This window comes from Lynx canadensis, chromosome E2 (genome assembly GCF_007474595.2).
Source record: "Lynx canadensis isolate LIC74 chromosome E2, mLynCan4.pri.v2, whole genome shotgun sequence".
In the NCBI taxonomy this organism is placed as follows: Eukaryota; Metazoa; Chordata; class Mammalia; order Carnivora; family Felidae; genus Lynx; species Lynx canadensis.
This window is the reverse complement of record NC_044317.1, coordinates 52,422,369-52,450,345: the sequence shown is the minus strand read 5'-3', so window position 1 is coordinate 52,450,345 and position 27,977 is coordinate 52,422,369. Positions and strand designations below refer to the sequence as shown.

The 27,977-nt window shown below is 45.1% G+C and overlaps 1 protein-coding gene and 1 pseudogene across 5 annotated transcripts; one reads left to right on the top strand and one right to left on the bottom strand.

Annotated features, from left to right (window-relative positions):
- The first annotated feature begins 5,036 nt into the window (after positions 1-5,036).
- On the top strand, positions 5,037-27,120 carry CARD8 (caspase recruitment domain family member 8). Of its 5 annotated transcripts, none has more exons than XR_003965405.1 (12): positions 5,037-5,144; positions 6,112-6,215; positions 8,157-8,315; positions 10,186-10,350; positions 15,570-15,625; positions 17,665-17,815; positions 18,625-18,854; positions 18,928-19,190; positions 20,459-20,584; positions 20,909-21,050; positions 22,664-23,666; positions 26,282-26,354. XR_003965405.1 is itself a non-coding variant. In XM_030299820.1 (12 exons), exons 2-12 carry the CDS (start codon positions 6,157-6,159, stop codon positions 26,551-26,553), a joined length of 1,665 nt encoding a protein of 554 aa, XP_030155680.1. In that variant the 5' UTR covers positions 5,038-5,144; positions 6,112-6,156; the 3' UTR covers positions 26,554-26,738. The 5 variants fall into 5 exon arrangements, 4 of the variants coding, with proteins under 4 accessions (XP_030155680.1, XP_030155682.1, XP_030155679.1 ...); XM_030299820.1 differs by having other exon boundaries at positions 5,038-5,144; positions 17,668-17,815; positions 22,664-22,708; positions 26,282-26,738; XM_030299822.1 differs by having other exon boundaries at positions 5,038-5,144; positions 18,958-19,190; positions 22,664-22,708; positions 26,282-26,738.
- LOC115503146 lies at positions 13,649-14,941 on the bottom strand (annotated as a pseudogene).
- Positions 27,121-27,977: the final 857 nt, after the last annotated feature.

The following is a 27,977-nucleotide window of genomic DNA, read 5'->3' as shown; positions in this document are numbered from 1 at the left end:
TGACTAACCATAAATCACACATGGGTAGTGTATATATTGCCCTGGCGGGAATGGTTAGTTGGAAGTCTCACCTGAGGGGAGGACACTCTGCCCAGGACCTTCGCTCGGGACTCCACCCAGACTGTTCATCCAGCCAGAAGGTTGGATGTTGTGAGTTCCCGATTTGATGTATTAACCCTTCTTCTCTCTTTTCTTTATGTTTACTATAATTTACACTTCCTTATATCCCCTTTCCCTTAGATTATTAAAGTTTTCCTCTATGAAACTGAAAGTGTGGCTATCGTGAATTACTATTATTCAGAACAATGTGCTAGCCCTCGGGACCCCATCTGGGGACACACAAATGCAGTCTTCCCCAGAATATGTATTCTGAGATTTGGAGACAAGAGTCATGACTGTGTCTTCTCTTCTCTGGGTTCAAGCACCCCAGACCAGTTCCTGTATCTCCTGCACCTGTGTTGCGGCTGGACTGTTCAAACTACACTAAAATATTGCACAAGGAGACCCAGCGCTGTGTTGTGGCCTCAGGACCAGCTGTGTGTGTTTGCTCAGCAATGTTTGCAGAGCGCCCCTTCTCTGCCATGGTGGCATCAGCATGAGCATCATTCTGATGATGTCAGAAATAGACAAGACAACAAGAAATGTGGGGAAATACCCAGAGACGGGAGGCAGAAATACCAGAAGGAGAGACGGTTTCACAGGAAAACGCAAACGTGGACAGCCTGGCGGGCTTGCGATACGGTGCACATCACAGCTGGAAAAGAAATTCACAAAGGGAGGAAGGAAGAGTTTTCTTCACCAGCGCAAGAAAACATTGTGCTTTTAGACCCCTAGCTAATTTGATCTTTGAAGGACAGCATGACAATAAAGCCTGGATAGGTGGATTCAGCAATGTATTAGGGGGAAAAAAAAAACAACAACCCGGAAGAGATCGTTAGTGACCGGAAGGTAGATATGAAGAAATTATCCAGAGGGCAGCCTGGGAAGTCACAGAAATGGCGATCAAGGTTTGAATACGTCACAAATACAGAGAACAGACAGGTGGGTGCCAGAGGGGAGGGGGATGGCGGACAGGCAAAATAGGGGAAGGGGATTAAGAGGTACAGGCTTCCAGTTATAAAACAAGTAAGCCACAGGGATGAAAAGCACAGCCTAAGGAAGGAACACAATATTGTAATAATGTTACATGGTGATAGCTGGGGACTACCCTCATCGCAGTGAGCACTGAGTAATGTATAGAATTGTCGAATCACTACGTTGTACACCTGAAACAAATTGTATGTCCGCTCTGCTTCAATAATAAAATTTAAAAAATAAATAAAGGAGCGCCTGACTGGCTCAGTGGGTGGAACACAACTCTTGACTCTTGATCTCAGGGTCGTGAGTTCAAGCTCCACGGTTGGGCATGAAGCCTACTTAAAAAAAAAAAAAAAAGAACATACAGATTATAGGGCAAAGGATGCACATCTGTGTATTGAAAATCCTGTCATGAGATCATAGAGAGGGTAGGAGAGGCGATCCACACCTAACCACAGGGCAACACTGAGGTTCAAACAGAAAAGGCAACTGGAAGGAAATGCCTTCTTGTCTCTGAGAAAGAGGGATGAGTGTGCCAAGATTTGACTCTGGCCAGAAACATTAGTCATTAAACATTCACCTTAAATGCTATCTGATGCTATGTGTTAAATAATGCTGATAACACAAAGAACTGTCAACCTAGAACTGAATATTCAATCAAGCAACATCTCAAGAGGGGCGCCTGGGTGGCTCAGTCGGTTGGGTGTCTGACTTCAGCTCAGGTCATGATCTCACGGTTCGTGGATTTGAGCCTCATGTCAGGCTCTGGGTTGGCAGCTGGGAGCCTGGAGCCTGCTTCGGATTCTGTGTCTCCCTCTCTCTCTGTTTCTTCAGCTCCCCTGCTCGTGCTCTGTCTTTCTCAAAAATAAATAAACATTAAAAAAAATTAAAAACAAAACAAAACATCTCAAGAATGAAGATGGGGGGGCGCCTGGGTGGCGCAGTCGGTTAAGCGTCCGACTTCAGCCAGGTCACGATCTCGCGGTCCGTGAGTTCGAGCCCCGCGTCGGGCTCTGGGCTGATGGCTCAGAGCCTGGAGCCTGTTTCCGATTCTGTGTCTCCCTCTCTCTCTGCCCCTCTCCCGTTCATGCTCTGTCTCTCTCTGTCCCAAAAATAAATAAACGTTGAAAAAAAAAATTAAAAAAAAAAATAAAAAAATAAAGAATGAAGATGGGAAAATACTTGCCAGACCAGAAGGATAGGAAAAATACCGCGAAAGGAAAATGGCAACCAGGCGTGAGAATATCCATAACGGGTGACTATCTGAGAAGACATTTGACTTGTGGGTTAACTCTGGAACTTGGACAGCAAAGGCACTGAATCTAGGAGGAAGACAGTTGGAATGAGGTTTCATTTTGGTGAGAAGAAATAAAAAATGTTTTTAGAGAATTTGTTCAGTTTAAAATGCGTGTCAGAGCGACCACCTGGCTGGTCAGTAGAGTAAATGACTCTTGATCTTGAGGTCATGAGTTTGAGCCCTGTGTTGGGCACTGGGTTTACTTAAAAAAAAAAGTTTATTAAAAAAATTAAATGCATGCTACAATTTTCAGGTCGTTGTAAAAAAACAGAGCATAGAATTCAAAACCAAGAGAGGGAGAGACATAAAAAAAAAAAAAAAAAAACAGAACAAGAAAACATTCTCATCACACTTGAAGCAAGAAAGGGTAAAGAAAAATTCCTAAAATAAGGCAGAATAGGGGCACCTGGGTAGCTCAGTTAGTTAAGTGTCCGACTCTTAGTTTCCGCTCAGGTCATGATTTCACAGTTCCTGAGTTTGAGCCCCGTGTCAGGCTCTGCGCTGACAGTGTGGAGCCTGCTTAGGATTCTCTCTCTGCCTCTCCCTTTCTCTCTCTCAAAATAAATAAATAAACATTTAAAATAAGGCAAAATAGAAATCACAAAATATATGGAAGAAACAAATAAAAAAATATATCAGTAGTGACACACATATCATACTGTACAATTAAGGTACAATGACAGGTTTGGAAAAATAAGGGTTTTATTTTGTTTACCCCTAAAACAACCCAAGGCTACAAATACACGTATTATTTTGAAATAAAAGGGAAATTTCAAAGTATGCAAATTATGGGATCTTTAAAATTTTTTTTCTTAATGTTTATTTATTTTTCAGAAAGAGAGAGAGAGACAGAGCAGGAGCTGGGGAGGGGCAGAGAGAGAGAGAGAGAGGGAGACACAGAATCCAAAGCAGACTCCAGGCTCTGAGCTTGTTAGCACAGAGCCCAGCATGGGGCTTGAACTCATGAACCCAGAGATCCTGACCCGAGCTGAAGTAGGATGCTTAACAGACTGAGCCACCGAGGCGCCCCCTAGGATGTTTTGCACTAAAGCCAAAATGACTGTTGAATCTATTCAAAGCTCTCTGCCCCACCAGCCACACTTAGCGGCAAGACTCACAGGGTCAAGTGTGCCCTTGACCCTGAACTCTTTGTTTTTCTAGGTCAGGGTACCCTCCAACCTCAGAAACTAGGCACCATACTCTTCTCTAGCCTGACCACAACCTACATCCTGGACAGAGTTGCTTAAAAACCTACCACCTCTAACTCTAGCTCCCCTGCCGAGAAATTGGCCCCTCTGAGGACAGAGCCTCAGCCCTCTCAAACCCCGAAAACTCCCTGGCGGGAACTCAGCACATCTCTGGATGTCTGGCCCCTCTCCTCCCCAGAAGAGTGAGTAAACTCTGCCCACTGCTCTCCTTTCTGCAATCCTTTGCCGCCAGTGTCCCTGGCCAACTGAACAACGGTGCTCTATATCCTACTCTATATTCTGGCTCGGTTGGTGGAGCGTGTGACTGGTTTTTTATTTTTTTTATTTTTTTAATGCTTATTTTTGAGAGAGAGAGACAGAGACAGAGCGCAAGCAGGGGAGGGGCGGAGAGGGAGAGAGATGTAGACTTTTTTTTTTTTAATTTTTTTTTCAACGTTTATTTATTTTTGGGACAGAGAGAGACAGAGCATGAACGGGGGAGGGGCAGAGAGAGAGGGAGACACAGAATCGGAAACAGGCTCCAGGCTCCGAGCCATCAGCCCAGAGCCCGACGCGGGGCTCGAACTCACGGACCGCGAGATCGTGACCTGGCTGAAGTCGGACGCTTAACCGACTGCGCCACCCAGGCACCCCTCATTTTTTTTTTTTTTAAATTTTTTTTTTCAACGTTTATTTATTTTTGGGACAGAGAGAGACAGAGCATGAACGGGGGAGGGGCAGAGAGAGAGGGAGACACAGAATCGGAAACAGGCTCCAGGCTCCGAGCCATCAGGCCCAGAGCCCGACGCGGGGCTCGAACTCACGGACCGCGAGATCGTGACCTGGCTGAAGTCGGACGCTTAACCGACTGCGCCACCCAGGCACCCCTCATTTTTTTTTTTTTTAAATTTTTTTTTTCAACGTTTATTTATTTTTGGGACAGAGAGAGACAGAGCATGAACGGGGGAGGGGCAGAGAGAGAGGGAGACACAGAATCGGAAACAGGCTCCAGGCTCCGAGCCATCAGGCCCAGAGCCCGACGCGGGGCTCGAACTCACGGACCGCGAGATCGTGACCTGGCTGAAGTCGGACGCTTAACTGACTGAGCCACCCAGGCGCCCCAACAAAGCTACCTTCTAATAATTACAGTATTACATGCACTATTCAAAATTATTGATATCAACATTACGGTAAAAGTATTATTATAATTACATTTCAAATTGGGTATCAGTGGGACACCTGGCTGGCTCAGTGGGGAGAGCACCCAACTCTTGATCTCAGGGTTGTGAGTTTGAGCCCCATGTTGGGGGTAGAGATTACGTACAAGTAAAATCGTTAAAAAAAAAAGTAAAATTGAGCATCAGTGATCACACATTCTTGGGAAAGTATTATGTCCTAAATAACAAGAGGCAGGACTTCTTCTTTTAGTAAGAGGAGGTCCCTAATTCTCCTCTGACTCAGCCTCAGCCTCTTCCCTTTGGGGTAGTCTTTCCCCAGATGAACACAACCTGGGGCAGCCCGGGGATGTCTGAGCCACCAGCTCTGCCTTCTCCTTTCTGTGCCCTGGGGAAGCCGAGACTTAGGTAAGTACTGCAGGAAAAGATCAAGTAGGGTGGCTTCAGGGGAGGGAGGGACAGATGGGAGGATGCCCTTAGCTGCAGATTGCCTAGTTCCAAGCTCCTTTTGAAATCAGCAGGGGAAGTGGGCTTTCAGAACCCCCTGCAGCTGGTTGTGGGTAGATTTGAGCCAGACAGAGCCAGCATCTGACTCAGAAGAAAGCAAAATCAAAGTCAATTCTGTGCCTGGGTGGCTCAGTCCGTTGAGGACAGACTCTTGGTTTCAGCTCAGGTCATGGTCTCACAGTTCTTGGGATTGAGCCCTGTGTTGGGCTGTATGCTGGTGGTGGGGAGCCTGCTTGGGATTCTCTGTCTCCTTCTCTCTCTGCCCCTCCTCCACTCGTTCTCTTTCTCTCTTAAAATGAATAAATTAACTTAGAAAAGACCTTCACTTCTGCAGAGTCTGTAATAGCTTCCTACAAATCTTTCTTCGGTATCGGGCTGTAATGAATCTCTTTGAGTTTTAATCGGTATTATGGTTTTTGGTATTTGCCCATGTTTACCATGTGGTTCTAATCTCTGGTGTTTTTTTTTTTTTTCTTTTTTAAGTTTATTTGTTCTGAGAGAGAGAGACAGAGAAGAGAAGGAGAGAGAGAGCCCTGCATTGGGCTCGTTGCTGTCATCAGGGTGCCCACTTCAGATCCTCTGTCCCCCTCTCTCTCTCTCTGCCCCTAGCCTGCTTGCACTCTCTCTCTCTCTCTCAGCAAGAAACAAACACTTAACAAATTGAAAAATTAAAAAATAATTTTTAAAATTCACAGTCTTTTCTGGGTTTCTCTTCCAAGTGCCTAGCATTACTGGGAACAATTCACCTGATGTATCTCTTTTGAGCGGACAATAAGCAATGTTGGTGATTGTGTGGCGACATAAAAGCTAACATTTATCTGCAGGTTCTTCCAACTTATGTGAATACAATTTTCTTTTCTTTTCTCAGGGTTAATAGAGACGTAGCAGAGAGGTAAACACACCGGCTGATAAAATGGAAAAATATACATCTAAGAAAAGGATACGCATATGTAAGAGATGTCCTCTGACATGGTGAGAGTATATATACTGCCCTTCGAGGACTTTTGATGGCTTTGTATCCTCTGTACCTCATTATTTTCCTCTGTCCCCTCATTACTGATGCATGAAATACTGAGTACTATGGTCTTTTTGTTTTATTTATTTAATTTTATTAAAAAATTTTTAGGTATATTTATTTATTTTGAGGGGGAGAGAGGGGAGAGAGAGAGGAAGAGAGAGAGAATCCCAAGTAGTCCCTGTGCTGTCAGCCCAGAGCCCAACGCGGGGCTCAATCTCATGAACCATGAGATCATGACCTGAGCCAAAACCAAGAGTCAGACGCTTAACCGACTGAGTCCCCCCAGGTGTCCTTGCTTTTTTTTTTTTTTCTTTTTCTTTTTTCTTTTTTTATTTTTTCAATATATGAAATTTATTGTCAAATTGGTTTCCATACAACACCCAGTGCTCATCCCAAAAGGTGCCCTCCTCAATACCCATCACCCACCCTCCCCTCCCTCCCACCCCCCATCAACCCTCAGTTTGTTCTCAGTTTTTAACAGTCTCTTATGCTTTGGCTCTCTCCCACTCTAACCTCTTTTTTTTTTTTTTCCTTCCCCTCCCCCATGGGTTCCTGTTAAGTTTCTCAGGATCCACATAAGAGTGAAACCATATGGTATCTGTCTTTCTCTGTATGGCTTATTTCACTTAGCATCACATTCTCCAGTTCCATCCACGTTGCTACAAAAGGCCATATTTCATTTTTTCTCATTGCCACGTAGTATTCCATTGTGTATATAAACCACAATTTCTTTATCCATTCATCAGTTGATGGACATTCTTTTTTCTTTTTAAAGAAAAGGCTTTGCTTACATTTCTTTTTCATTCACTGGTGTCAACATACCTGAGGGGGAACACCTTCCTGGATGGCCAGATGTACTACCTAGACTTTCTATCCCCATCGTTGGGTAATATGACCTTGACTCTGACCGCAACTTCATACCTGAGCACAAGTGAGTCTATGGACGTTCCTCCAACTCTTTCCCTGATGCCATGGCTGTGCTTTTGACCATCCCAAGGCACAAGGCAAACTCACTAGGCTGTATCCATGAACGCTTCAGCTACTCCTCAACAGCACACCTTCCAGAGGCTCTTGTTTTCTTTGTGACCAATGAAAGCACATTTTTGCCTCATCTTGGAACTGGACAGAAATGAATTGGACCAAAGATGCAGCCAATATGGCAGGTGTACAAGCCCCCCATGCTAGGGAATATTGAGCGTAACTGACGTGAGTTATTTTCTTTGGGAATCTAACATTTTTTAGGTTGGGTACTGGGTAACATTCCCCTGCTAGAATTAATCATCACAAGGGTTTGCGAGGATGGTGTTATATCCTTGCTTTACAAGTCAGGAAACTGATACTTCCCTCAGAGAGTTAAGCAACAACGTTGATTTGGCTGTAAGTGCCAAGAACCAGCCTTTAGATTCTCTTCTCTTTGGTCGCCATAGTCACGACAGACTCACACTAAATAAACAGATGTTGCTTTGGGGGAAGTTTAATTCATCTAGTGTGGTGCAATTGTACAAAAGTTCCCCCTTTTTGGGACGATGAAGGGCAGCAGAAGAGTAAGGAACTTCTCACACTCCCTACTTTACTAGCACGCAATATTGTTGTACAAGTTATATTCGAGTCTGTATTAAGTCTTACCAAGTATTACGTATACATGTGATGCACATGAAGCACTGAGAATCAAATGAGCCATGTCTCCTGAGATGAGCTCACTGTCTGCTGAGTGGTGATGGGGTAACGGTCAACACAGTGAAATAAGTGAATCCCAAGGTGGACATCAGAAAATGCATCACTCTGAGGATGAGGCATCTGGTTTGTGTTACTTCCACTGCATCACAGTGAGGAGACCATCCCCCCATCCAGTTCCCTGCACATACACAAATCACAACACCCTTTGTGTTTTCCAGGTTGTGTGTGTGCATCAGTGATGCAGACAAAGTGGAAAAGAACGTCTACCACTCAGAGAACTTCTACCTGTCACCGTGGAGGGTGTCCGCCCGGTCAAAGCAAAAACAAAAACAGATCTCTACCCCTTCTCAGGACCGATGCAAAACTGACTTTTTCAGGTAAGAGATACTATATTCAGTGTGGATAAAATGGAAGATTCTGGATCTTGTCCCTCTGTCTCATAGAGATCAGTGAAAAGCAAAGACGTTGACATTATTTGCATAAAAATCAGCGTATTTGTTCTTTCTTTTTCGTCGTTATGACTTTTTATTTTGAGATGGTTTAAGACCCACAGGAAGTAGCCAAAGTAGTACAGAATGAGCAAAAATGTTCACTTAACCCAGCTTCCCTTAATGATGATATCTTTTATAACCGTAGTCATTGTCAGGGCGCCTGGGTGGCTCAGTCGGTTGAGTGCCAACTCTTGATTTCAGTTCAGGTCATGATCCCAGGGTCGTGGCATCCAGCCCTGAATTGGGCTCAGAGCTGAGCATGAAGCCATGCTTGAGATTTTCTCTCTCTCTCTCCTCTCTCTCTCTCTCTCTCTCCCCCTCTGCCCCTCCCCCACTCTTCTCTCTCTAACTACAATAACAACAACAACAAAAATATCACTGCCACAATTTGGAAATTGACATTGACCCAGTACTAGTAACTCAGATATAGATTTTATTTCAAGGTAATATTTGACAGGCTGGAATATATTGCCGATGAACACAAGAATTTCTCAGTGTTGCTTCGTCTATCCACCCTTTCTCAATAGGATACTTCTATACAGGGTACCATGGCTTGTAGGACTCAATAAACCACTTTATTTGGTTGAACCAATGCCAGTTACTCCAATGCCAATCTCTAGTCAAGTGAACCATCGTAGATGATTAAGGTCAGGGCTATCAATAGAATTCTTGCCAGCATGGGCATAGCTCATATCCGTGGTGTCTAATATGAAAACCATTGTCCACTTACGATGTTTGGCCACTTGAAATATGGCTAGCTCAAGTGAGAAACTGATTTTAAATTTTAATTAATTAAAATTTAAGTTTAAATAGGCATGTGTGTCTAGTGGCTATCATATTAGACAGTACAGGTCTTGGCCCAAAGGATGCTTCCTTGCTCTTAACCCCAATCTTGATGTCAGCCAGCCAAGGGACCCTGGACCCCAGCTCTCAAGTGTGAAGAAGAAGAAAGGGCCTAGCATAGGACTTTTCTGTTCCATATCTTGACGAGGATCCCCAGTGGAAGAAGGAAATAAGCCTGATAGCCATCGTTTAGCATCTCAGGCGTATCTCATCATGTGGAGGCAGGAGGTAGAAAAGGAGCATTAGTACTGAATGGGTTCTTTTCCTCTTACATTTTTAAATGTTTACTTATTTTGAGAGGAAACAAGAGAGCATGAACAAGGATGGGGCAGAGAGAGAGAATCCCAGGCTGGCTCTGCACTGCCAGCGCAGAGCCCAACTTGGGGCTTGAACCCCAAAACCATGAGATCATGACCTGAGCCAAAGTCAAGAGTCTGTTGCTAACCAACTCAGCCACCCAGGTGCCCCTGTTCTGGGTGGGTTCTTACAGAACATAATCTCACTGATATCCTGGAATTTCACTCACTCACATTAGGGTCCCATTCTCTCGGGCACCAATGATGGGTGAAGGCAGAATATAAGCTAGGAGTCTTCTCTTCTCCCTAAACTTCTCAACAAGGTCACTTAGGTCAACAATCTAGTGTGAAACAAAATGTTACAGCAAGTACTTGGTGTTGAGAATCGACTGAGTTCTGCTTCCCGGGATGGAGAGAGCAATGTGGAATGGGAAATAGAGACACAGTGAGATCTGGTATGAAGCGGGGTGAGGTGGATTCATGGGGGCTTGAGAGAAGGCTTCCATAAAGACAAAGCATGGGGTCCATGGCTTTTAACATAAAATCATGCTGCCAAGATTGTCCTTCCACCAGGCCTCCATGCTGTATTCATAACACAACTTCCGTTCTGTTTGCAGTGGATATGATGACGTATCTCACCCCCGCTCTTCGGCTGCGCAGATACAGGATGACCAGTTTTCTACTTTCTCAGAAAGTGGAGGATATTGTGAAGTGTTGATATCAAAGCCACCACCGCACATCACTGCTCTTGGAACTGAGTCCTGTGAGGAAGAGATTTCCTGGTAAGGGGAATGATTATATGGAAAAAAAGCTGTAATCGTACTGGATTCTGTTGCTCGATACCAGAGGTGCGCACAAGAATCAGGGGAATTTGGTCATTTATATGGGAATCAGGGGGAGAACGAATGAGGTTATACAGTCTTACCAGCAAACCCACAAATTTATGAATGAGATCAACCACCTCTTCTTCCAGGAAGGCAGGATGAGAAGCTATACACGAAAAGGCAGTCACGGATGCAAAGATCACTGTGTCATTGGTTAAGCTGGGAACCCAAACAAATTACTAACTCAGTGCCTTGGGAATCTGGCTCATGACGAGGCTGAAGGACGGAGGGGAGGTCCCTGAAGGGGTGTGCTGGAAAATATTCAACACCAGCTTCCTCAGGGGAGGGAGAGAGCTTTTATTTGTAGTGCCGTCCAATTTCTGCGGGGTGATTACTTGTATCATGGTGGATTTCAAACTACTAACATAACCTCAAGAGTACAGAGTATAGAGGCGCCCGGGTGGCTCAGTAGAAAAAGCTTGCAACTCTTTATCTCAGGACCCTGAGTCGGAGCCCCATGTTGAGTGTAGAGATGACAAAAGAATAAATAACAAACTTAGAGAAAAGAGTGCAGAATACAGTAAGATGTAGAAAAATGCGAGCATTTATTTATTTGTAATATGGTCTATTTATTTTTTATTTTATTTTTTTAATTTTTTTTTCAACGTTTTTATTTATTTTTGGGACAGAGAGAGACAGAGCATGAACGGGGGAGGGGCAGAGAGAGAGGGAGACACAGAATCGGAAACAGGCTCCAGGCTCTGAGCCATCAGCCCAGAGCCTGACGCGGGGCTCGAACTCACGGACCGCGAGATCGTGACCTGGCCGAAGTCGGATGCTTAACCGACTGCGCCACCCAGGCGCCCCTAATATGGTCTATTTAAATGAAAGTCTTAGGTAACTTAATTCTTTTTTTTTTTAATGTTTATTTATTTTTGAGACAGAGACAGACAGAGCATGAACCGGGGAGGGTCAGAGAGAGAAGGAGGCACAGAATCTGAAACAGGCTCCAGGCTCCGAGCTGCCAGCACAGAGCCTGACACAGGGTTCGAACTCACGGACTGTGAGATCATGACCTGAGCCAAAGTCGGCCGCTTAACCAACTGAGCCACCCAGGCGCCCCGGTAACTTAATTCTTAATAATAGCTGTGTTTAACCACCTGCCCACAAAATTCCTGAAAAATTTAACAGTCGGATCCCACCTACTGGGATGAATTGGCTCCCGCTCACCAGGGGTTCCTCCCACCACCGAAATCCCAACCTCCGCCACCCATTGGAATCCAGCGTGCAGGAGCATCACACAGAAGGCAGTGTATGTAACCTCCGTGCTTTGCGTGGGGCCAACACAATCCATGACTGCTTCTGTAGCCTCAGACATAGCGCCAAGACTGAGCAGGGCAGGTCAAGTTTCTCGCAGGTGGCTTGCCCAAGAACGCTTTTGAGAAAAGAGCCACAGATTCTTTCTTTTAAGTCCACTTCTGCAAATATGTGTTCTTTTTTATCCATAGCCTGTGTATCAATTTCTCTGTTAATCCCTTTCATGTTGAAGTGAATAGACGTAGCAAGGAATAGATAAGGAGTTTGGGGATCAAGGATTACGTGTATAGATCAAGAAATGAAGGGAATCTAAGAACACATCAGTGAAACTAGACATTTCATGATACCATGGAAGCAATTATGCAATAACTACTTTACCCACAGAAAACAATGCTTTTGTTTCCTCTTTCATCACATCTCCCCCTCCCCCCCCCTTTTTTTAAATTTTTTTTTCAACGTGTTTTATTTATTTTTGGGACAGAGAGAGACAGAGCATGAACGGGGGAGGGGCAGAGAGAGAGGGAGACACAGAATCGGAAACAGGTTCCAGGCTCCGAGCCATCAGCCCAGAGCCCGACGCGGGGCTCGAACTCAGGGACCGCGAGATCGTGACCTGAGCTGAAGTCGGACGCTTAACTGACTGCGCCACCCAGGCGCCCCCCCCCCCCTTTTTTTAACTTAAGCAGGCCATCAGAATCTTTTGTGGTACAGTCTTCTTTTTTGCTTTATTGGACCTCTTGTACCTCTCTTCTGCTTTTTCTTCTCTTCCTCTTCCCCTGCTGTGTCTTTTGACCCTCACTGATGTCAGCTTCTTGTTTCTGTGAATTTTCTCCAGGAAGTTTTGCAGGCTCATTTCGAAAATTCTTCTCTAGTGTTCGCTTCGGCAGCACATATACTAAAATGCTCATGACGAGCACAGAGCCCAACACAGAGCTCGAATTCACAGCCATGAGATCATGACCTGAGATCAAGAGTCAGACGCTCAACTGACTGAGCTGCTCAGGCGTCCTTCATCATACCTCTTTTTAGGAACTAGGATTCTTGCCTTGTGATACCCCAGGTCTTGATTCATTCCAAATTTCCAACTCCCCAAGACAGAGGCTGGATTGTGTTGGTTGTCGTCATGTGTTAGGGACAGATTCTCACAACCAGGTGCCTCATGAACCACTAGCTCACCCCATAGATCATAATTTTCAGCTTTGTCTAAATAGTGGAATCATGGAAGCTTTAAAAGTAATGGTGCTGGGGCGCCTGGGTGGCGCAGTCGGTTAAGCGTCCGACTTCAGCCAGGTCACGATCTCGCGGTCCGTGAGTTTGAGCCCCGCGTCAGGCTCTGGGCTGATGGCTCAGAGCCTGGAGCCTGTTTCCGATGCTGTGTCTCCCTCTCTCTCTGCCCCTCCCCTGTTCATGCTCTGTCTCTCTCTGTCCCAAAAATAAATAAAAACGTTGAAAAAAAAATTAAAAAAAAAAAAAAGTAATGGTGCTTTGGTCTCACCACCAACCTCCTGACTTAATTGGTACGGGCTGTGACCTGTGTTTTGTGATAGGTATGTGTGTGAGTTGCGGGGGAGGGGGGGGCGAGTGGTTTAGCTTCCCAGGTGCAGTCCAGTTTGGGCACCACTGCTATGGGGGCATGTGTTTCACCCATGAGTCAATTGCTAATTCAGTGTTTTTATTCCAAAAGTTATATGACACAAATGAGAGCCAATTAATTAATTAATTAATGCTAAATGACCCAAAATGTTTATTTGACTAAATTCTATTTCATGTATAAGCATTACAGTCTCCCCTCTGTTTATCAGACTTTGGCAGTTAAAAAAACGAACCAACCTTATCCAGAACAGTGAAAATACCAAGTGTGCTGAAATCTACAGTTTTACTGTAGGACACACACACACACACACACACGTGCACACACACACATAAACATGTGTGTGTGTGTGTGTGTGTGTGTGTGTGTGTGTATGTATTTAAGTCCTCTCTCCCTTTGGCCTCATCAACTCTCAGTTATGGTCATTAACTACAGACAAATTTTCAAAATCACTTCTTTGCTTTTCCAACATCTTTGTAGCCATCATCATCCACCTCTGGCCATTTTTTTCCTGAGTGACATCAATCATGTCATATGTAAAGTCTCCCTGAATGATGATCTCATCCTCTCCTGTTACTGAGTCCCCACAGGAGAATTTTTGAGCAACAAGTCTCTGTGCTTCTTTAAGATCAATTTCGAAAGTTGCAAAGCCACGTAGTCCTGTCACATATTTCTTCTTCACTCTGGGAATTTTGGCGATCAGAATCTTTTGTGGTACAGTCTTCTTTTTTGCTTTATTGGACCTCTTGTACCTCTCTTCTGCTTTTTCTTCTCTTCCTCTTCCCCTGCTGTGTCTTTTGACCCTCACCGATGTCAGCTTCTTGTTTCTGTGAATTTTCTCCAGGAAGTTTTGCAGGCTCATTTCGAAAATTCTTCTCTAGTGTTCGCTTCGGCAGCACATATACTAAAATTGGAAAATCCTTCTCTAACCACTGTTGACATTTAGTGACACCAGGCACGTGTGTTCACAGTACTTTGTTGGTAGTAAAAAGACTCCACAGTAAAAGACTCAGAGTGGGTAGCGTGCATCTAACTTGCCCTGGAATATTGTCTCTCAGACCTCCTTTGCCATCATGCCCATTGGATTTGGAAATATAAGCAGTCGCATCTCACAAACCCATGTGGTCACAAAATTCTTGTCCCCCTCCAGTCCTGCCCCTACTGCCAGCTGAAGTGACACAGTCAGAGCAACTTAAATATTTTTTTAAGTTTATTTATTTTGAGAGAGAGAGAGTGAGAGAGAGAGAGAGAGAGAGAGAGAATCCCAAGCAGGCTCTGCACTGTCAGCGCAGAGAATGATGTGGGTCTCGAACCCACAAAACATGAGATCATGACCTGAGCCGAAATCAAGAGTTGGGACACTTAATCGACTGAGCCATCCAGGCACCCCCCAGCCAGAGCAACTTAAACAATAGAAGTTAGGTATGGCCACTTTGGACACTGGTATAATAGGACAAGAGGTAGAGTGGTCAAAACACATTTGGGTTGAGAGATTCTCTTAGTTCTACTATGCTTACATTTTGTTAACAAACCTCTCTTTGTCCAAGTTATCTCTTTTTTGAGAGTCTAATACAACTGTCCAGTAGAACTTTCCATGATGATGGAAATGTTCTGTTCTGCGGTAGCCAATATGTTATCCATTTTCCACACGTAGGTATTAAGTATTTGAAATGTGGATAGTACAGCTGAGGAGCTGAATTTAAATTGTTTTTAAATTTTATTAATTTTCAAGAGATGGACAGAGACAGAACATGAGTGGGGGAGGGACAGAGAGAAAGGGAGATACAGGATCCTAAGCAGGCTCCAAGCTCTAGCTGTCAGCACAGAGCCCGACGAGGGGCTCAAACCAATGGACTGTGAGATCATGACCTGAATGAAGTTGGACTCTTAGCCAACTGAACCACCCAGGCACCCTTGAGGAGCTGAATTTTAAATTAAATTAAATTAAATTAAATTAAATTAAATTAAATTAAATTAAAAGTTTAAATGGCCTCTTTTGGCTAGTGGCCACTGTTTGGGCCAAACAGCTCTAGTTTTTAATCACATCCCTTTCATTACTATTACTATTCTTCTTCTTCTTATTTATTATTATTATTGCGTGTGTGAACTGATTTATTTCTTTTTTTTTAACTTTTGGTTGTAAGTAATCTCTACACCCAACATGGGGCTCAAACTCATGACCCCAAGATCAAGAGCCTCATGCTCTACTGATAGCCAGGTGCCTGCTGTGAACTAATTTCTAATATTTTCCTCATTTTTGACACTCAAGTTCTCCATTCAGAAGCGAATCTGAAGACCAGGAATCTTCACAGAGTCAAGAATCAGGTAATTGGCTAACATAGAGATGAGGCCAGGGCTGTGTCAGTGGGTTGATGAAAATGTCCCGTGGCTTTACGTAGAGAAGACAGTGTTGAAGTCCTTTATGGCAGTAACGACCAAAACCAAATTTTCTTATCTCTAACACCATCCTCCATACAACTTAAATGGGGATACGAAGTACTCAAAATCTTGGACGTTATATCAGGAATGAATTCCATATTCCAAATACTCTATTAGGGTTATTACACATATTCTCTTTTTATTATCCATGGAAACTCTATGAGTGAATTATATAGATTCTACTTCAAAGACAAATAAAGCAAACTTAGAGGTGAGAAATCTTCCAGCTGGTAGGTGAGGTGTGGCAGCATTGGATTGTATTTGGTTAGGAGACATTTCCATTGTATTAGTCTACTAGGACTGCCATAACAAAATATGGTAGACTAGGAGCCTTAAACAATAGAAGTTAATTTTCTCCTGGTTCTGGAAGCTAGAAGTCTCAGATCAAAGGCTGGTAGATTTGGTCTTTCGTGAAGACTCTCTTCCTGGCTTGTAGATGGCCACCTTCTCCCTGGGTCTTCACATGGCCTTTTCTTTGTGCATCGAGAGAGAGAGAGAGAGAGAGAGAGAGAGAGAGAGATCTGGTCCCCCTTCCTTTTCTTGTAAGGACACCAGGTCACCTTTCCTATTGGATAAAGAGTTCTTTCTTATGACTCATTAAATTTTTTTTAAATGTTTATTTATTTTTAAGAGAGAGTGTGAGAGAGACCATGAACAGGGGATGAGCACAGAGTGAGAGGGACACACAGAATCTGAAGCTGGTTCCAGGCTCTGAGCTGTCAGCATAGATCCTGATGCGGGGCTCAAACTCATGGACTATGAGATCATGACCTGAGCCGAAGTTGGACACTTAACTGACTGAGCCACCCAGGCACCCCTCTTATGACTCATTTAACCAGTAATACCTTCTTATAGGTTCCATCTTCAAATTCAGCCCATATATCTATGCTCATTGTGTTGGGTTGGAAAAAATTACCCAACGTGACTGTTTTAGATTTTGTCATTACTTGCTCCACCTCTAAATGCTGATGGTTGAAAACTGTCCTACATGGTGTGAAGTAGTTTGAAAGCCATGCGAGATTCAAGGAGAGCAGGGCACTGGTGTTGGCTGTATCTTGATCCCCAGCCCAACTCCTGTCTCCCCAGTCATGTGGTCACTGGGTAAGCTAATCACATGAATAGCTAACATTGTGTGCTATTTTCGCTGGGTATCACACAGCCAGGTACCAAGATTCAGAGCAATTCTACATGAGGAAAAAAACTCAGAGAGGTTAAGTAACTGTTTAATTGAGACTTTTCATTTTTCCTATACAAGATCTCTACTCTCTGCAAAATGAGATTCCATCATATATAATTCCTCATAAACCAATTTTTGTCAGAGGACAGTGTCTAAAAGATTTCTATCGCCCAGGTTAGAGATGTTTGTTCTATGCAAATCATCCTCGCCCAGAGCCTAAGCAGTGGGAAATGAATTCAGCAGTGCATGCATGGAGGGTCTCCAAGCATTGTTGTGCAGCCGGATCCTGGAAGCGTTCAGGGATCGGGCGATGGTCTGGGGATGCCACGAGATGGATGGTGGAGAGGACGAGAGTGAACAGATGTGTTTTTGCCTCTTCAGCTTTCATGCTTGTTCGCCTTATGGACTTGGCTTCCCTCACCAGCAACAAGCATTTTCTGCTCCTTGGGACCATGTAGAAATTTAGCTGCTGTGGTTCCTGACTTAGGCAAATACACCCCCTGCCCCCCCACGCTGCCCAGCCTGACTTCCTTCTTAAATTTGGGGGTGTAATTTCAGCAGTAACAAAGAACCTTCTTGTGGCTTTCTCTGTGTGGATTCAAAACAAAGCCGCTTGTGCTCGTCCCATACCCTTCTCTCTGATATCTGGATTTCCCAACAGTACATGTGCAATTCAACATCCAGGACCCCTTCAGGCCATGCCTTTTTCAACAATCCACATATGACACATGCAATATATTTTTTTCAGAAGATACTTGCTGGGAAGAGAAGACAGTAGTGCCCCACCTGGTTGCTAAACTCTGTTCTGGGACTGAACCGGTTTGTAAAAGTAATCAGTTTCTCGGACCTGAAGGAAATGTGGATATTGAGTTGATTGATAAGAGTGCAAACAGATACAGGTAAGAATCGAAGATGCTGATTGTTTAAACACAATTCTGCTATAAAGGAAGTATATAATGTGTGATACTTAACATGTATACACGTACATGATATATCTCTTAAGACATCTGAAATTTTGTCAATATTCTCTGTATTCCATATTCCGAGTTGGTATTTTAATTTTGACAGATGTAGAATACAGAGAAATCAGGGCCCAGAAAGCCTAATTAATTCCCCAGAATTTTCTTAAAAAAATTTTTTTTTATATTTATTTATTTTTGAGAGACAGAGGGACAGAGCACAAGTGGGGGAAGGGCAGAGAGAGAAGGAGCCAGAATCCGAGGCAGGCTCCAGGCTCTGAGCTGTCAGCACAGAGCCTGACACAGGGCTCGAACTCACAAACCGTGAGATCATGACCTGAGCTGAAGTTGGACGCTCAACCAACTGAGCCACCCAGGGGCCCCCTCTCCCCCACAGAATTTTCTAATGTGGTGAAAGTCACAGATGAATCTTGAACCTTGCTCCACCCCAAACATCACATCCCTCTGCACAATTGTTCTTTATTTTTTAAATGTTTATTTATTTCTGATAGTGGTGGAGAGGGCAGAAAGGGTGGGGGGAGGGAGAGAGAGAGAATCCAGGCAGGCTCCATGCTGTCAGCACAGAGCCCAATGCAGGGCTTGAACTCACAAACTGTGAGATCATGACTGGAGCTGAAATTGAGTCAGACACTCAACTGACTGAGTCACCCAGGTGCCCCTGCACATTTGTTCTTTAAATCAAAGTCCTGGTGTTGTCCCTGTATGACTATCATTCTGACTCTTTTCAGTGTCCACTTCCCCGTGGCCGGCTTCTATCTGTGGCCAGCAACAGGCCTTGGCTTCCTGGTAACAGCAGCAGTGACCGTGACGATTACGTTCGATTCTTGGGGTCGGCACCTGGACCTGAAGTTACAGCATCACGAGAAGTGGATGGTGGCCGGCCCTTTATTTGACATCTCTGTGGAGCCTGAGGGGGTCATCACTGAAATCCACCTCCCCCACGTCATCTCCCTCCCAGGTACAGAGGGGAGAGAGGAGGCTGTGGGGACGGTGGGGAACATTGTCTAATGGCCTTTCTGGTTGCCCTGCAGCAAATGAGGTCGATATATCTTGGTTCCAAGTTGCCCATTTTAAGGATGAAGGGATGGTCCTGGAGCCACCAGCCCGAGTGGAGCCTTTCTATGCCATCCTGGAAAACCCTAGCTTCTCTCTGTTGGGGATCCTGCTGAGACTTGCCAGAGGGACCTGCCTTTCGGTCCCCATCACATCCACGGCACTAATCTATTATCACTTCCACCCCGAAGATGTGAAATTTCACTTGTATCTTATCCCCAGCGACTCCTTGCTAAAGAAGGTAAGGCCTGCAGATTTGGGAGAAGATGTGAGAATTACATTTTCTGCCTATCACCTTGGACCTTCTGTCTCCCTATTGAACAGAAAAGTCAAGGCACAGGGGCACCTGGGTGGCTCAGTAGGTTGAATGTGGGACTCTTGATTTTGGTTCAGGTCACGATCTCAGTTTTGTGAGTTTGAGCCCCGTGTTGGGCTCTGTGCTGACAGCTTGAAGCCTGCTAGGGCTTCTCCCTCTCTCTCTGCCCCTCTTTGGTGCGCCCTCTCTCTCTCTCTTTCTCTCTCTCTCACACACACACACACAATAAACAAACAAACAAACAGAAAGGAAAAGTCAAGGCACAGCTTTCATTGATAGAAGCATGAATCACCCTTCACAAGGTCAATCTGTAGGTGCTGACTCTAGAACCATATGCAATGATCCCAGTAGGAGTTTGGTTCTGCTAAAAGTGGAGCTACCTTTTCCGGCTTTGAAGGAGAAGCAAAAAAGGGAGAGGAGACTTATGGGGACTGGCAGAAGAGGTAATGCAGAGATTTCATTGTAGAAATGGACATTAGTAACATCTAAATGAAACACACACGCGCCCCTCTGCAGTCATCCTCCTCCTGTGCATTTGTGAAAGGCTCAGGGTCCCCCCCCGCCCCCACCCTTTCCAGGGTTAGTGCTGAAGCAGACGTGCTGGTGGCCATTGTGGCCCCATAGCTACTGCATCCCTGGATAGAGTACCACTTGTGTTCCTCCAACCTCGGTGGAGAGGTTAGTGGGGGAAGACTCATCTGCTTTGCTGGCCAATTGGTTAATTTTCCTACAGCTCAGTAAGAGGCAAGTATGGGCCTGGCGGTTGTTAGGTTGTGAGTAACCATGGGTATTTAAAATACAAGAGAAAATATTTTAAAGTTTATTTGTTTATTTTGAGTGAGAGAGCAGGGAAGGGGCAGAGAGAGAGAGGGAATCCCAAGGAGGCTTTATGCTGTCAGCACAGAGCCTGATTCGGGGCTCGAATTCACGGCTGTGAGATCATGACCTGAGCCTTTTCAAAACGACATTCCTTCCTTATGTACAGAGACATATTCATATATATACGAATATGCATATATATAGGTATATACATATATATTTGAATGTATCAGTCTGTACATGAACCTTTACGTCCATTGAATGATGTCATACGTGCTAGTTGATACAGTATATGGAGAACTTTGTATGCGACTGCTTTTGCTTATTTCCTTTTAGCTTCGCCCTCTGATTTGCTTCTGCTGCTTCTTCCTCAGGCAATAGATGAGGAGGAAGCTAAATTTCAAGGTGTGCGTCTGCAGACCTCGCCCCCAGTGGACCCACTGAATTTTGGTTCCCGTTATATTGTGTCTTGTTCGCCTCCCCTGGAAATAATACCCAAGGTCAGTAGAATTGGATATAACTCAAATTGAACACATGGTTCAAAATATTTTGTACTTTTGAAGAAAAAAAAAAAGAGAGAAGATTATTCTCTGGACCATGTCCTGATAAGAGCTGGTCTACTCTTCCTTCCATGGAACAATAATATTTCCTGAAATTGTGAACTTACCAAGAATGTTGACCTTTCTCCCTCTGTTTTCCTCTCAACCAGCCATGAGATTGTATGGGAAATGGATTACATTTCAGTGGCCAGTTTCCTGTAGGCAAACAGAACTTTCCACCCCCTCACCCCCCCACCGATGCTTTAAGTCATGTGTTTCCTCTAGGAGTTGAAATTATCCTACAGGAACCCTGGAGAAATCCAGGTCTTCTCTAAAGTCTATGCTGGGAGGATGAAGGAACCAATCATGCTTGAAATTACTGAAAAAAGATACAAGACTTTGATCTGGTACACTTTGGTGAAGCCAGGTAGGTAAAAAAATATATATAAGGCTAAAATTGGGGGGGGGGAGGAAAAAAATCACGCACCTGTCTCCTTGGTTGCAGTGAAGTCTATCACAGGAGAAGATCTGTTTATGGTCTCATCCCAGAGAAGAAAATAAATCTACTGACAGTTTATAGTGTCCAAAGTTCTGCACTATCAACAACCCCAGTGTTAGAAGGTTTAAGGAATGTACTCGCTTATTCACATTTAATCACTTCATGATGGTATTTCATGCCAAAACACGTTTGCCTAGAAGATAATTGTTTTCTTCCTAATTTTTCTTTAAATTCTGGTTAGTTAACATATAGTGCAATAGTGGTTTCGGGGGTAGAATTCAGCGACTCGTCACTTACATACAACACCCAGTGTTCATCATAACAAGTGCCCTCCTTAGTGCCCATCTTCCACCCGGCCCCTCCCCCACCCGCCTCCCTCCATCAACCCTCAGTTTGTTCTCTATCATTAGGAGTCGCTTATGGTTTGCTTTCCTCTTTCTTTCTTTCTTTTTTTTTTCTCCTTCCCATATGTCCATCTGTTTTGTTTCCTAAATTCCACATATGAGCGAAATTCTATGGTATTCATCTTTCTCTGACGGACTTATTTCACTTAGCATAGTATACCCTAGCTCCATCCACATAGCTACAAATGACAAGATTTCATTTTTTTTGATGGCTGAGTAATATATATATATACACACACACACACACACACACACACATATATATATATATATATGCCACATCTTCTGTATCCATTCATCAGTTGATGGACACTTGGGCTCTTCCATAGTTTGGCTGTTGTAAGTAATGCTGCTATAAACATTGGGACGCATGAACCCCTTCAAATCTGGATCTCGTTGGATCCTCTGGCTAAATAATTTCTGGTGCAACTTCTGGGTCATAGGGTAGTTCTGTTTCCTAGAGGATAATTTATGTAGAACAGTATGATAACTTAAGGGTTGGCTTCACATTGTCTCACATACTGGCTTATAAATAGAAATAGAAGGAATGTTGGGAAAATATATTCCTTCCTCTGATGCATTTCCCTAATGGGTAGGGAGTGACCTTCTACCTCATGGGGTTCCATTTGTATATTAATGTTCGAATGGGATCCTTCACTTAGGAAATGGAATTAAATTACTTTAGTGTGTTACAGGGGCGCCTGGGTGGCTCAGTCGGTTGAGCGTCCAGCTTCGGCTCAGGTCATGACCTCATGGTTTGTGGGTTTGAGCCCTGCATCGGGCTCTGTGCTGACAGCTCAGAGCTTGGAGCCTGCTTCGAATTCTGTGTCTCCATCTCTCTCTGCTCCTTCCCTGCTCATGCTCTGTCTCTCTCTCTCTCTCCTTCAAAAATAAATAAAAACATTTAAAAATTAAAAAAAATTATTTTAGTGTGTTACATCAAAGCCTAGAGAAACCAAGGGGCACCTGTCTGGCTCGATCAGTACAGCATGTGACTCTTGAACTCGGGGTCATGAGTTCCAGCCCCAAGATAGGCATAGAGATTACTAAAACAATAAACTTAAAAAAGAAAAGAAAAACTAAATAAAGGTATACAGCTGATTTCATATCATTCTCCAACTTTTCCTTCCTTCCTAGAGGAGCTCCAGTTTGGTGCTACATCGGCCCCTCCTCCCCTCCCAGGTCAGTGCAGTGTTTCCACCAAAAGTCTGATTTCAGGAGATCTTTGAGTGATGTCGCTCAATGTGCGTTCATACCTTCTCTTCATTTACAAAGACTAAGTGGTTCCAGAGACAAACACAGAGTCTGATGCACTTCAGCAAACACATGAGGCTGTAATACGCAGACTCTGAGCGTGCAACCACGCTTTTTTGGGAAACCATTTTGCATCTGCTGAACTTTAAGTAAGAGTAGTTCGAGGCGGCTGGGGATCAAACTTTAGAGAGACGGAGCCCACGTGAGACCAGAGGGCCAGGCAAGAAACAGAACTTGTAAGCATAAGGATGATCGTTGAACTCTTTTGGAGCTTAGTCCGAAGGCAAAGGGGGACTTTTGAAGGGTGAGTAACAAGGCACTCACTCTTCGGAACTGTGTGGATGACTGCGAGTGAGGAATGAACAGGAAGTGGGAATTGGCTTATGAGGCTGTTGTAAATGTCAAGATCAGGTGTTAGCTGGGAATTGGTTCAGGTTAATGGAGATGGTAGGTAGCGGGGAAAGAAATTATTTAAAATAAAATGCCAAAGGGCACCTGGCTGGCTCAGTCGGAGGAGAGTGGGACTCGATCGCACTAAACTTTTAAAAAGAAAATAAAGAAAATAAAATAAGGAGCCAAGATTCAGAGGACTCCATTCTGCCTTCCACGTTGTTGGCCATGATTGTCAGGCTCCACACAGTAGAAGTGACGGGCCCCCTTTGTCAAAACAGATCATCCAGGAGGAGAAGGAGAGCATTTTCTGGTGTCTCTCAGGGAGGAGAAGGCTCCTCGGGTATCGCGTTGGCTTGACATGGCAACAGACCCATCCTGGCCGGCGGGTGTTGTCAGGAGGTCCAGAGAGGCAGACTAGCTGGAGAAAATCAGGCCCCACACCTGGAGTTGCAATTGGGTTCAAACTCAGCTACAGATCTTGGTGAAGAATCAGGTAAAGGTGATTTCATAAAGGAAATTGAAAGGACTTAATGTAGGTGGTGAGTGTGTAGCATTAATACAGGGTCTCTACCCTTCCTATCACACAAGCTCTTGAGCAAGAGATATCTGTCACCTGTCGTCTGAAGGATGAAACTGACACTCATTCACTCTGTCTAGAAGACCCTTCAGAAGCTTCTGCCAGCCCACATCTTGAGTCAAATCTTTACCCTGGCCACCATGTGTCATGAATCATGACACCTCTTTACCCCTCTTTCCCTTTTGGCCTGGTGGCATCTTGCATTTCATACCCAAATCCTTTTCCTTCCGGGGCACCTCGGTGGCTCAGTTGGTTGAGCATCCGACTTCGGCTCGGGTCACGCTCTCACGGTTCATGAGTTCCAGCCCCACATCGGGCTCACTGCTGTCAGCCCAGAGCCAGCTTCGCATCCTCTGGCCCTACCCTGCTTGCTCTCTCTCTCTTCCAAAAATAAATAAACATTAAAGAAGTCCTACAAATCCTTCAAATCCTCCTTTGATACTAATTCTTCCGTGAAGACTTTGCTTCAGAGTCTAGTCATCCCCTCCTTTGTGACCTGAAGGCTGTGGTGACATTTGTCCCTCATGGGACTATGGTGATAAAAATGATCTTGATGACAAATGCAGCTTATCGAAGGCCTGTAACATGCTAAATAATCAGGGTACCTGTATTTGTGCTTTATATCGTCCACTTCCGTTTAGTCCCGTCAATAAACCGTGGCTGGCTTCCCCAGACAATCACAGAGGAGCGTCAGAGTGGGAACATGGTAGTGGCCGTGAAGTAACAATGTTGTATGTAGTGTAGCCTGAGACAGACACGCTCTCTGCACGCATGGGGTTTCTATTCCAGCAGGTGAAAACAATGAAGCCCGTTCCACACTGCTTATCAAAATATACTTGTGGGGCGTGTTGCCAAGGAAAACTGGAGGGATTTAGAAGAGGATAAAATGAGGAGCTTGGATCTAGCGTTGAGGGAGTTGAAAACGTCTCAGAGTGCATCCTGGAGAAAAGGAAAAAGTGAAGTTTATGTCCAGTGAAGAAGATCGAATAGCAAGGGCGCCTCGGTGGCTCATTCGGTTGAGCGTCCGACTCTTGATCCCGGCTCAGGTCATGATGTCCCAGTTCGAGTCCTGCATCAGGCTCTGCACTGATGGCGTGGAGGCTGCTTGGGATTCTCTCTCTGCCCCTCTCCTGCTCGTGCGCATGTGCTCTTTCTCTCTCTCTTAAAAAGTAAATACACTTAAGAAAAAGAAGGTTGAATAGCAGTTGCTAAACAAACGGGGAGGTTGAAACAATCGAGGCAGCAAGAACAGGTTAAGCGGAGACTCTTTCTGTGGCAACAACATCATTCATTCAAACTGTGGAGTCACTGACCATACCTTTGCGATGACTTTTCAGTATAAAGACCGAGACTTCACAGAAATCACGTCATTAAATTAAGCTGTTTGGCTATAGCCACAGATGACTGGGCACGAATTACCTGTGCCACCGTGTTAAGAGCAAAAGTTCTAGAGGCATGAGTTGTACATAAAAAGCAATCACACTTTTTAAGAAAATGCTGTTTTATTTTGAAAGAGAAAGAGAGAGGGAGAGAGTGCAAGCGGGGGGAGTGGCAGAGAGAGAGGGGGACAGAAGATCTGAAGCAGGCTCCCGGCTCTGTGCTGACAGCAGAGAGCCCAATGTGGAGCTCGAACTCGCGAACCGCCAGATCATGACCTGAGCCGAAGTTGGATGCTTAACCAACTGAGCCACTCAGGTGTCCCAGCACTCACACTTGTTTTTTTAATATTTATTTTTAAAGGAGAGAGAGAGCGTTAGTAGGGGAGGGGCAGAGAGAGAGGGAGACACAGAATCTGAAGCAGGCTCCAGGCTCTGAACTGTCAGCACAGAGCCCGACACAGGGCTCAAACTCATGGACCAGGAGATCATGACCTGAGCCAAAGTTGAAACCTCAACTGACTGAGCCACCCAGGCGCCCCCCCCCCCCACTTTTAGTGAAGAAACTGAGGAACAAGAAAGCAATGTGATTTGGCCAAGGTCACACAGGTACTATACATGGGCACCAACAGGAACCCTGAGTCAGCATGATGCAAAATACCTTCTTCCGTCCAGTGCCCCTGTCCCTCCTGTGTGGTCCTTAACCAGGTAAATCTCTTTCTACACAGTTCAGCAGCAGAAGACCCTTGAGGGTGGGGAGCCAGCCTTATCCATCTGCCTCTCTGATGTCATGCACAGCTGCTGGCAATGTAGGAACTCGGAGACTGTTAGAAGGATGAGTAGTTGGATGGATGGCAACGTAGAGCCATCTCTCTAGGGTTCCGATGACAACCGGAAAGTAGCGAAGGCGAGGTGCTCAAAGCTTGGAGGGGAGGGGCTGGAATTGAAGAAGAGGTATCGCTGAGTTCTCCCTAGGTTCATTGACCCCCGAGAATGGACTGCGCGTCCCGAGCGTGCGTCTGTGAGACCCGGGCAGCCCGCAAAAGAGAATGAGCAACGTCTCCATGCAGAATTATGTCTTGAAGCTGGGCATGGGTCCTGACCCCTATAAGCAAGCTTCCCTTTTCTGAGTCTGCAATGCTTCCTTCTGTCCAGCTGTGGCCTTTATGAAGGAGCACCATCGTCATCTTCAAGCCAGGATGGGGAACCTGAATGGAGTCCTGGATGATCTTCAGGACCATGGGGTCTTCACCGAGGAAGAGAAGGAGATGGTGCAGCAGATGCCAACACAGCAGAGAAGGAACGAGACCCTACTGAGGATGGTGGAGAATAAAGGGCACCAGGCCCAGAAGGTGCTCTTCAAAAGCATTAGTAGAAGAGACCCTTATCTGATGTCCTACCTCAACCAGCAGAGTTTACAACAGTGATTCAGACAGATACTCAGGAAGAGAGAATCCAGTGTTCTCCGCTGAAAATGGATAAGCGGACGTGTGATCATTGAGTTCAGGGTCCAAGGCACGAGGTCCAGGTAACACCAACACATCACACAGGGTTTCCTGAGGACTGATGTGTAATTTCATGGAGACCTATTAGTGTATCCTAATATCTTAACGTCAAGAATATCTGAAGAGAGGACTACTGCCTCGAAGTGCTTTTTAAAAACAAATTCTGGGGCACCTGGGTGGCTCAGTCGGTTGAGCGTCTGACTTTGTCTCAGGTCATGATCTCATGGTTCGCGAGTTCGAGCCCCGCGTCGGGCTCTGTGCTGACAGCTCGGAGCCTGGAGCCTGCTTCGGATTCTGTGCCTCCCTCTCTCTACCCCTTCCCTGCTCATGCTCTGTCTCTCTCTGTCTCTCAAAAAGGTGAATAAACATTGAAAAATATTTTGTAAAAAATCCTGTTTCATCCATTGGCACATTTCTTGGACATCTGGGCAGAGGCAGATAAACGCAAGTGTGTTCGTGATTGACAAGGCCCAGGGAGACCAGTTCTCCTGAGCAATGTGAGAAGCAATTCCGGTGAACATTACCTCTGAGATGTTACCTTCTCACAACAAAAGGCAGGAAGGCTTACAAAAACTCTCTGTTGGTGGGGGGGGGGGTGCTGGGTGGCTCAGTCAGGCGAGCGTCCGACTCTTGACTTTGGCTCAAGTCATGATCTCACGGTTGGTGGGTTCGAGCCCCACTTCAGTCTCTGCGCTGACAGTGTGGGGCCTCCTTGGGATTCTCTCTCTCCCTCTCTGCCCCTCCCCTTCTCTCTCACTCTCTCAAAATAAATAAATATTTTTTTAAAAACCTCTCTGTTGGGGCGCCTGGGTGGCGCAGTCGGTTAAGCGTCCGACTTCAGCCAGGTCACGATCTCGCGGTCCGTGAGTTCGAGCCCCGCGTCGGGCTCTGGGCTGATGGCTCAGAGCCTGTTTCTGATTCTGTGTCTCCCTCTCTCTCTGCCCCTCCCCCGTTCATGCTCTGTCTCTCTCTGTCCCAAAAATAAATAAACGTTGGAAAAAAAAAAACACAAAAAAAAACCCTCTCTGTTGAGGACATTCATGGCATTCCTAAGTCTTAATGTTGTCGTTATCAAAAACATGCTGTGCCTTTAACATTTTATCCACTGGTATTTATCCCAGAATGATCTGAGTCCCTTTCATGGAACAGAGCACAGGAATGGAAGCCCAGGGAAACGTTGGCAGAAAACGTTTTGCTGCTGGAATATGGGCTGGTACTGGGAGTGGGCAGGTCCACACAGTGGTGAAGTATGGATAAATGGTCTGCACAGAACCAGCGAGAGGAAAGATGAAGAGTATCTGGCTGATTCTGAGAGAGGCCCTCTTGGCTAAGGATGTCACAAAAAT

Excerpts from the sequence above, each read along its gene's own strand:
- CARD8 (XM_030299819.1), top strand. The coding sequence starts at position 6,157 with ATGGAAAAATATACATCTAAGAAAAGGATACGCATATGTAAGAGATGT. Across the intron at positions 10,351-15,569 it reads TGTGAGGAAGAGATTTCCTG|TTCTCCATTCAGAAGCGAAT; the intron begins GTAAGGGGAATG and ends TTGACACTCAAG. Across the intron at positions 22,709-26,281 it reads GGCCCCTCCTCCCCTCCCAG|CTGTGGCCTTTATGAAGGAG; the intron begins GTCAGTGCAGTG and ends CCTTCTGTCCAG.